Consider the following 11368-nt stretch of genomic DNA (forward strand, 5'->3'; position numbering starts at 1 on the left):
CCAGGGTGGTGCTCAACTGAGACGGGGACTCAGTGCCCGAAGGGGCTGCCCCTCCAAGAGCAGAGGCAGCGAGAGGACGTGTGTGCACCGGTCCACACGGGGAAGCAGTAGGGACGGAGCCCGGCACCACCTCCCGGTTCTCCCTCCAGGTAGTCAGGGCCTGTTGGACCAGAGTCTGGCTCGGCACAGCCGCCGCCGCTGCCGCCGCCGCCGCGCCTTGGCCTTGGTGCTGGCAGTGGCCGCCGCCGAGACAGCCGCGTGGGCGAGCATCCCCAGGCAGTACGTCAGAGGTTGTTGTCAGCTGCGTCCCGCCCTCACTGAATACTTCCCGTTCTGCACACATCCAGTGTGAGGGCAGGAGAGACGGAAGAAGATGCCGGAAGAGTAAAATGCGGAGATCACCTTCCTCCCCACAGATATATCAGATATTCATCTACACGTGGAACAACTCCTACAGAACACCTACTGAACGCTGACAGAAGACCTCAGACCCCCCAAAAGGCAAGAAACTCCCCACATACCTGGGTAGGGCAAAAGAAAAAAGAATAAACAGAGACAAAAGGATAGGGATGGGACCTGCACCAGTGGGAGGGAGCCGTGAAGGAGGAAAGGTTTCCACACACTAGAAGCCCCGGGTGGTGGAGGGGGAAAGCTTCGGAGTAGCGGAGGAGAGCACAGCAACAGGGGTGTGGAGGGCAAAGCGGAGAGATACCGGCACAGAGGATCGGTGCCCTTAGGCACACACCAGCCCGAGAGGCTTGTCTGCTCGGCCACCGGGGCGGGCGGGGCTGGGAGCTGAGGCTCGGGTATCGGGTTTCAGTTGGAGCGCAGGGAGAGGACTGGGGCTGGCGGCAGGAAGAGAGCCTGAAGGGGTTAGTGCACCACGGCTAGCCCAGAGGGAGGCCGGGGAAAAAGTCTGGAGCTGCTGAAGAGGCAAGACTTTTTCTTCCCTTTTGTTTCTGGTGCGCGAGGAGAGGGCATTAAGAGTGCTGCTTAAAGAAGCTCCAGAGACGGGCGCGAGCCACGGCTAAGGGTGCGGACCCCGGAGACGGGCGTGGGACGCTGGGGCTGCTGCTGCCGCCGCCACGAGGCCTGTGTGCGAGCGCAGGTCACTGTCCACCCCCCCTTCGGGGGAGCCTGTGTAGCCTGCCACTGCCGGGGTCCCGGGACCCAAGGACGGCTTCCCCGGGAAAGCGCACGAAGCACCTCAGGCTAGTGCAACGTCACGCCGGCCTCTGCCGCCGCAGGCCCGCCCCGCACTGCGTGCCCCTCCCTCCCCTCGGCCTGAGTGAGCCAGAGCCCCCGAATCAGCGGCTCCTTTAAACCTGTCCTGTCTGAGCGAAGAACGGACGCCCTCCGGCGACCTACGCGCAGAGGTGGGGCCAGGTCCAAGGCTGAGACCCGGGAGCTGTGAGAGCAGAGAAGAGACAGGGAAATCTCTCTGTGCAGCCTCGGAGGCAGCGGATTAAAGCTCCACGGTCCGTTTGATGTGCCCTGCGTCTGTGGAGTGCATGAATGGACAGCGAATCATCCCAAATTGAGGAGGGGGACTTTGAGGACAAGATTTAAGACTTTTTCCCCTTTTCCTTTTTTTACAACGAATTATCCCAAATTAAGGAGGTGGACTCTGAGAGCAAGATTTCAGACTTTTTCCCCTTTTCCTCTTTTTACAACGAATTATCCTAAATTGAGGAGGTGGCCTTTGAGAGCAAGATTTTCGATTTTTTCCCCCGTTCTCTTTTTGTGAATGTGTATGTGTATGCTTCTGTGTGAGGTTTTCTCTGTATAGCTTTGCTTCCACCATATGTCCCAGGGTTCTATCTGTCCGTTTTTTTTTCAATAATTACTTTTTAATTTTAATAACGCTACTATATTTTATACTTTGTTCTATTTTACTTTATCTTCTCTCTTTCTTTTTTCCTACCTTCCCTTCCTCCCTCCCTCCCTCCACCCCTCCTTTCTTTCTTTCTCTCTTTCTTTCCTCCCTCCCTCCCTCCCTCCTGTCTTTCTTTCCTTTTCTTTTTTCTTTCTTCCTTTCTTTCTTTCTTTCCTTCCTCCCTCCCTCCCTCCTTTCTTTCTTCCTTCCTTCCTTCCTTTCTTTCCTTTTTCCTTTCTTTCTCTCTCTCTTTCTTTCTTCTACTATTTCTTTCTTTCTACTTTTTCTCACTTTTATTCTGAGCTGGGTACATGAAAGGCTCTTGGTGCTGCAGCCAGGAGTCAGTGCTGTGCCTCTGAAGTGGGAGAGCCAACTTCAGGACACGGGTCCACAAGAGACCTCCCAGCTCCACATAATATCAAGCGGCGAAAATCTCCCAGAGATCTCCATCTCAACACCAGCACCCAGCTTCAGTCAACGACCAGAAAGCTACAGTGCTGATCACCCTATGCCAAGCAACTAGCAAGACAGGAACACAACCCCACCCATTAGCAGAGAGGCTGCCTAAAAACATAATAAGGCCACAGGCACCCCAAAACACACCACCAGACGTGGACCTGTCCACCAGAAAGACAAGATCGAGCCTCAACCACCAGAACACAGGCACTAGTCCCCCCCACCAGGAAGCCCACACAACCTATTGAAACAACCTTAGCCACTGGGGACAGACACCAAAAACAACGGGAACTACGAACCTGCAGCCTGCAAAAAGGAGACCCCAAACACAGTAAGATAAGCAAAATGAGAAGACAGAAAAACACACACCAGGTGAAGGAGCAAGATAAAAACCTAACAGACCTAACAAATGAAGAGGTAATAGGCAGTCTACCTGAAAAAGAATTCAGAATAATGATAGTAAAGATGATCCAAGATTCTATTTCCAACATCCAAAATCTTGGAAATAGAATAGACAAAATGCAAGAAACAGTTAACAAGGATGTAGAAGAACTAAAGATGAATCAAGCATCGATTAAAAACACAATAAATAAAATGAAAAATACTCTAGATGGGATCAATAGCAGAATAACTGAGGCAGAAGAACGGATAAGTGAGGTGGAAGATAAAATAGTGGAAATAACTGCTGCAGAGCAAAATAAAGAAAAAAGAATGAAAAGAACAGAGGACAGTCTCAGAGACCTCTGGGACAACATTAAATGCACCAACATTTGAATTATAGGGGTTCCAGAAGAAGAAGAGAAAAAGAAAGGGACTGAGAAAATATTTGAAGAGATTATAGTTGAAAACTTCCCTGATATGGGAAAGAAAATAGTTAATCAACTCCAGGAGGCACAGAGACTCCCATACAGAATAAACACAAGGAGAAATACGCCAAGACACATATTAATCAAACTGTCAAAAATTAAATACAAAGAAATCATATTAAAAGCAGCAAGGGAAAAACAACAAATAACACACAAGGGAATCCCCATCAGGTTAACAGCTGATCTCTCAGCAGAAACTCTACAAGCCAGAAGGGAGTGGCAGGACATAATTAAAGTGATGAAGGAGCAAAACCTGCAACCAAGATTAATCTACCCAGCAAGGATCTCATTCAGATTTGATGGAGAAATTAAAACCTTTACAGACAAGCAAAAGCTGAGAGAGTTCAGCACCACCAAACCAGCTTTACAACAAATGCTAAAGGAACTTCTCTAGGCAAGAAACACAACAGAAGGAAAATACCTACAATAACGAACCCAAAACAATTAAGGAAATGGGAATAGGAACATACATATCAATAATTACCTTAAATGTAAATGGACTAAATGCTCCCACCAAAAGACACAGAGTGGCTGAATGGATACAAAAACAAGACCCATATATATGCTGTCTACAAGAGACCCACTTCAGACCTAGAGACACATACAGATTGAAAGTAAGGGGATGGAAAAAGATATTCCATGCAAATGGAAATCAAAAGAAAGCTGGAGTAGCAATTCTTATATCAGACAAAATAGACTTTAAAATAAAGACTATTAGAAGAGACAAAGAAGGACACTACATAATGATAAAGGGATCGATCCAAGAAGAAGATATAACAATTGTAAATATTTATGCACCCAACATAGGAGCAGCTCAATACATAAAGCAAATACTAACAGCCATAAAAGGGGAAATCGACAGTAACACATTCATAGTAGGGGACTTTAACACCCCACTTTCACCAATGGACAGATCATCCAAAATGAACATAAATAAGGAAACACACGCTTTAAATGATACATTAAACAAGATGGACTTAATTGATATTTATAGGACATTCCATCCAAAAAGAACAATACACACTTTTCTCAAGTGCTCATGGAACATTCTCCAGGATAGATCATATCTTGGGTCACAAATCAAGCCTTGGTAAATTTAAGAAAATTGAAATTGTATCAAGTATCTTTTCTGACCACAATGCTATGGGACTAGACATCAATTACAGGAAAAGACCTGTAAAAAATACAAAGACATGAAGGCTAAAAAATACACTACTCAATAACGAAGTGATCACTGAAGAAATCAAAGAGGAAATAAAAAAATACCTAGAAACAAATGACAATGGAGACACGACGACCCAAAACCTATGGGATGCAGCAAAAGCAGTTCTAAGGGGGAAGTTTATAGCAATACATTCCCACCTTAAGAAACAGGAAACATCTCGAGTAAACAACCTGACCCTGCACCTAAGGCACTTAGAGAAAGAAGAACAAAAACACCCCAAATTTAGCAGAAGGAAAGAAATCATAAAGATCAGATCTGAAATAAATGAAAAAGAAATGAAGGAAACGATAGCAAAGATCAATAAAACTAAAAGCTGGTTCTTTGAGAAGATAAACAAAATTGATAAACCATTAGCCAGACTCATCAAGAAAAAAAGGGAGAAGACTCAAATCAATAGAATTAGAAATGAAAAAGGAGAAGTAACAACTGACACTGCAGAAATACAAAAGATCATGAGAGATTACTATAAGCAACTCTATGCCAATAAAATGGACAACCTGGAAGAAATGGACAAATTCTTAGAAATGCACAACCTGCCAAGACTGAATCAGGAAGAAATAGAAAATATGAATAGACCAATCACAAGCACTGAAATTGAAACTGTGATTAAAAATCTTCCAACAAACAAAAGCCCAGGACCAGATGGCTTCACAGGTGACTTCTATCAAACATTTAGAGAAGAGCTAACACCTATCCTTCTCAAACTCTTCTAAAATATAGCAGAGGGAGGAGCACTCCCAAACTCATTCTATGAGGCCACCATCACCTTGATACCAAAACCAGGCAAGGATGTCACAAAGAAACAAAACTACAGGCCAATATCACCGCTGAACATAGACGCAAAAATCCTCAACAAAATACTAGCAAACAGAAGCCAACAGCACATTAAAAGGATCATACACCATGATCAAGTGGGGTTTATTCCAGGAATGCAAGGATTCTTCAATATACGCAAATCAATCAATGTGATACACCATATTAACAAATTGAAGAAGAAAAACCATATGATCATCTCAATAGATGCAGAGAAAGCTTTCGACAAAATTCAACACCCATTTATGATAAAAACCCTGCAGAAAGTAGGCATAGAGGGAACTTTCCTCAACATAATAAAGGCCATATATGACAAACCCACAGCCAACATCATCCTCAATGGTGAAAAACTGAAACCATTTCCAATAAGATCAGGAACAAGACAAGGCTGCCCACTCTCACCACTCTTATTCAACTTAGTTTTGGAAGTTTTAGCCACAGCAATCAGAGAAGAAAAGGAAATAAAAGGAATCCAAATTGGAAAAGAAGAAGTAAAGCTGTCACTGTTTGCAGATGACATGATACTATACATAGAGAATCCTAAAGATGCTACCAGAAAACTACTAGAGCTAATCAATGAATTTGGTAAAGTAGCAGGATACAAAATTAATGCACAGAAATCTCTGGCATTCCTATACACTAATGATGAAAAATCTGAAAGTGAAATCAAGAAAACACTCCCATTTACCATTGCAACAAAAAGAATAAAATATCTAGGAATAAACCTACCTAAGGAGACAAAAGACCTGTATGCAGAAAATTATAAGACACTGATGAAAGAAATTCAAGATGACACAAATAGATGGAGAGATATACCATGCTCCTGGATTGGAAGAATCAATATTGTGAAAATGACTCTACTACCCAAAGCAATCTACAGATTCAATGCAATCCCTATCAAACTACCACTGGCATTTTTCACAGAACTAGAACAAAAAATTTCAAAATTTGTTTGGAAAAACAAAAGACCCCGAATAGCCAAAGCAATCTTGAGAACGAAAAACGGAGCTGGAGGAATCAGGCTCCCTGACTTCAGACTATACTACAAAGCTACAGTAATCAAGACAGTGTGGTACTGGCACAAAAACAGAAAGATTGATCAATGGAACAAGATAGAGAGCCCAGAGATAAACCCACACACATATGGTCAACTTATCTTTGATAAAGGAGGCAGGAATATACAGTGGAGAAAGGACAGCCTCTTCCATAAGTGGTGCTGGGAAAACTGGACAGGGACATGTAAAAGTATGAGATTAGATCATTTCCTAACACCATACACAAAAATAAGCTCAAAATGGATTAAAGACCTAAATGTAAGGCCAGAAAGTATCAAACTCTTAGAGGAAAACATAGGCAGAACACTCTATGACATAAAGCACAGCAAGATCCTTTTGGACCCACCTCCTAGAGAAATGAAAATAAAAACAAAGATAAACAAATGGGACCTAATGAAACTTCAAAGCTTTTGCACAGCAAAGGAAACCATAAACAAGACCAAAAGACAACCCTCAGAATGGGAGAAAATATTTGCAAATGAAGCAACTGACAAAGGATTAATCTCCAAAATTTATAAGCAGCTCATGCAGCTCGTTAGCAAAAAAACAAACAACCCAATCCAAAAATGGGCAGAGGACTTAAATAGGCATTTCTCCAAAGAAGACATACAGACTTCCAACAAACACATGAAAGAATGCTCAACATCTTTAATCATTAGAGAAATGCAAATCAAAACTACAATGAGATATCATCTCACACCAGTCAGAATGGCCATCATCAAGAAATCTAGAAACAATAAATGCTGGAGAGGGTGTGGAGAAAAGGGAACACTCTTGCACTGCTGGTGGGAATGAGAATTGGTACAGCCACTATGGAGAACAGTATGGAGGTTCCTTAAAAAACTAAAAATAGAACTACCATATGACCCAGCAATCCCACTACTAGGCATATACCCTAAGAAAACCATAATTCAAAAAGAGACATAGGGCTTCCCTGGTGGCGCAGTGGTTGAGAGTCCGCCTGCCGATGCAGGGGATACGGGTTCGTGCCCCGGTCTGGGAAGCTCCCACATGCCGCGGAGCGGCTGGGCCTGTGAGCCACGGCCGCTGAGCCTGCGTGTCCGGAGCCTGTGCTCCGCAATGGGAGAGGCCACAAACAGTGAGAGGCCCGCATACTGCAAAAAAAAAAAAAAAAAAAAAAGAGACATGTACCAAAATGTTCATTGCAGCTCTATTCACAATAGCCCGGAGATGGAAACAACCTAAGTGTCCATCATCGGATGAATGGATAAAGAAGATGTGGCACATATATACAATGGAATATTACTCAGCCATAAAAGGAAACAAAACTGAGCTATTTGTAATGAGGTGGATAGACCTAGAGTCTGTCATACAGAGTGAAGTAAGTCAGAAAGAGAAAGACAAATACTGTATGCCAACACATATATATGGAATTTAAGAAAAAAAAATGTCATGAAGAACCTAGGGGTAAAACAGGAATAAAGACACAGACTTACTTGAGAATGGACTTGAGGATATGGGGAGGGGGAAGGATAAGCTGTGACAAAGCGAAAGAGAGGCATGGACATATATACAGTACCAAACGTAAGGTAGATAGATAGTGGGAAGCAGCCGCAGAGCACAGGGAGATCAGCTCGGTGCTTTGTGACCGCCTGGAGGGGTGGGATGGGGAGGGTGGGAGGGAGGGAGACGCAAGAGGGAAGGGATGTGGGAACAGACGTGTATGTATGACTGATTCACTTTGTTATAAAGCAGAAACTAATAAAAAAATAAAAAATATTTGAAGGTAAAACATAGAAAAAGAATTATTACTTGCTAATTAATGAACCAGCTTAAATAAAGCCGACTATTAACGAGCATTTTAGGTGGGGAGATGTAGCATATTTGCCTCTTTTTTTTTTTTGGTCAAGAATAAAGTCAATCATCTAGCTACGCCCCTTTATGAGAGTAATAATTCTGTTTAACCCACTGTTAATGATTGTCTTACTTAATGAAATATAAGTATCTAACAGTCCAAACAACTTAATAAGCCTTTCCTGATATACGGTTCTACAAGACAGAAAAGCAAAGAGAAAACCTGTATTTCCACCATTGGATACTTGAACAGCTGAGTCTAACCCAGTAAAACAAATGACACACAATAATCAGAGCTGCAGAACAGGAACTCTAACAGGCTATTGAGATGCTACTCTTCTTATTTTCCTCATGTAGGTGACATTATGTTTTGTCTTCTTTCCTAGTACTTGAGACAATTAAATGGGCAGTCTAAAGAGAGGCAATGCCTCTGAGGGGACTGAATTCATCCTTGTTGGATTTTCCCAACAGCCTCAAATCCAGGCTGCCTTCTTCTTAGGACAGCTGTTTTTCCAGCTGGTCACAATGTTTGGGAACAACCTATTGTTGTTGTAGTGAGATGGGATTCTCGACTTCATACCCCGAAGTATTTTCTTCTCATTAATTTATCCCTCCTTGATATCTGTTACTCCACCAGCTCAGAGCCATATATGTTGGCCCAATGCTTCAGAGACTTCTGCATCATTTCCTATACCAGCTGTTATGCCCAGATGACCACATCCCTCTTTCTGGGGATGACAGTGTCTCCTTGCTATCATGGCTTATGGCAGGTTTGTTGCAATCTCCAATCCCCCGTGTTACACCATCATTATGAACAATCGGGTTTGCATACATTTGGCCTTGGGAACCTGGGCCAGTGCCTTCTTAGTAGCAGTCACACCAATCATTGCAATCCCTGCTCATTATTGTGGGCATAATATCATCAACCATTTTACCTGTGAGATCCAGGCCCTGCTGAAGCTTGTCTGCTCAGACACCCCTGTCAGTCTAATTCTGGGTCTGGTTATCAGTGTGTTCACACTGCCTCTGCCATTCACCTTCATTCTCATTTCCTACTTTTGCATTGTTGTTGCCATGCTGAAGATCCGTTCTGCGGAGGCCAGACTTAACGCCTTCTCCACTTGTGGATCCCATGTAACTGTGGTCACTGTATTTTATGGGACAGTCATCTAAATGTACCTGAAACCTCAGTCAAAGGAATATCAGGAAGAAGACAAAGTCATCTCAATATTTTATGAAGCGGTTACCCCCATGTTAAATCCCCTCATTTATACTCTGAGAAATAAGGATGTAAAAGGTGCACTTAGGAAGTTAGCCAAAGGAAATGAAAAATCCTAATGGCTCTCTTTATAAGCCTCTCCAATGTGCAAGAATAAAAATGAAAACTCAGTCCATAAAATTTCAATTTATGTTTTTAAAAACAAACAACAACGAAAATCTTAGTGAGCATTCTTTCCGTGGTCATCACTAGGCACTCATCAAGTCTACCGTGAATGTTAACATTTTCTCAAGCCATATTAAGAGCTAAAGCCATGAATGTGTGCAAAATAGTTCACAAAGAGAATAATAGTAGTAGGTAGGCAAAGGTGACTGCTACAGCCATAGTAGCGCATCAGGAAGAAGTTTCTTTTCTGGGATATAAACCACAAGATTTTTGCAACCAAACATCTTTGTATTTGCCACACAAGATAGATAGAATTCATATATAGGGCAGTGGTTATGCAACCATAATAGAGCATTTGCTCCTCACATCACATTTTATAGATGTCTGACCCAATTTTGAACCTAACAGACAAATGACCTCTCACTTCCCACATTTAGGTGAAAATATCTCATGCCAAGACATATCTTTTGTTTGTAATGCACTTTATCATTTAAAAAGTGTTTTTAAATAAATTATTCTAGTTTATACTTATAATATCTTATTTTAAAATAGTTTGCATATTATACATATTAATAAATATTTTCTCAACCAACATTTGTTTCTGCAAATATTAAATTTCCATCATATCAATTTCTTATAAAAATGTCTAAACTGAAATTGTTATTCTTTTGCCTTCTTCTATTTCTCTGCCTTCTTTTCCATGGTGTGCTTTAGTGACCCTCTGGCCATTTCTACTCCCACTTCTCATACACATTCATGAGCTTCAGCATTTCTGCTCTACTCAAAAGTGTTCATGGCCAAGATTGTGATTATTTTTCTCCTTTTTCCCAACTTAATAAGATGCCATATGCAGTTTCTATTGTTGTCAAGCAACATTTATTTTACACTTTGTATTATGGTAACTTGTTGATTCTTTTTCTCATCTTAAGTTGATTGACTCCAGAAACCTTCTGCCATAGCACATTCAGAAGGTAGTTATGTCTTGCTTCTAAAATTTCCTTTATTCCCAGAGCCTTCTCTTGGGTAGATGACTATCTGGTCACAATACTTTCTATCCTTGGCCTTTTTCTTCACTTTCTAAAGGTTGATTATTCTGAAGGTATATTATCTGACAAATTATATATATACATGTATACATATATTTAGATATATTATGTGTAATATATATAAATATATATTATTTATATAAATTAATTAATAGTAAATTAAATTAAATATTTAATAAAATTAAATAAAATAAATTTAAAGTAAATATATAAATTATATAAAATATATTATAAAGGTATAATATAATGTAATTATATTCCACACTGCACTTTGTTGGTGGTTCCGTGTATATAATTGAAGCTATTTGGATTGTGGGCAATGGATTCAGAAAGCTTTGGTTCAAATTTAAGCTCCACTATTTATTAGCTATGGCATCTTTGGCAAATAACTGCTCTGTGCATCAAGTTCCCCACCCATAAAATAAAGATAATAATAGTACCCTTCTTATTGTGCTGTTGGAAAAATTAAATTGATAGTCTATTTAAAGTTCTTAGAGCAGTTCCTAGCACATAGTAAGCGTTCAATAAATGTAGATATTATTGCTATTTTCTAAAAGCTTCCAAATACTCCTATTCTTTGTTTTCTAAAATCATTTTCATTTATGCATCATTTTCTCCAGGGTGTGCAATGAGGAGCCTCACCAGCCCATTCTCTAATTTTAGAAACACAGTAATATCATATTTCCCTTTGGCTCTCACTTTTATGGCTTTACTCTTAATCTGGTTGACTCCTATTCCAGTTCCTCTGACCTATGCTTGATATATTTTAAGTAGAGACAGCCTCAAACTTAGGAATGAGTTATGTCCAAAAGTTAACTCATAAGTCATCAGC

General features: G+C 41.1%; 1 protein-coding gene across 1 annotated transcript; it reads left to right on the forward strand.

Moving 5' to 3' along the window:
* Positions 1-373: 373 nt before the first annotated feature.
* LOC307069803 (olfactory receptor 13H1-like) lies at positions 374-9444 on the forward strand (the record flags this gene model as incomplete). Its single annotated transcript, XM_079728116.1, is given in 4 exon segments — positions 374-384; positions 8606-8758; positions 8877-9276; positions 9280-9444. Coding segments are annotated over 4 exon segments (729 nt in total).
* Between the last annotated feature and the right edge of the window lie 1924 nt (positions 9445-11368).

The sequence above is a fragment of the Hyperoodon ampullatus genome, assembly GCF_949752795.1.
Source record: "Hyperoodon ampullatus genome assembly, chromosome: X".
Classification (NCBI taxonomy): Eukaryota; Metazoa; Chordata; class Mammalia; order Artiodactyla; family Ziphiidae; genus Hyperoodon; species Hyperoodon ampullatus.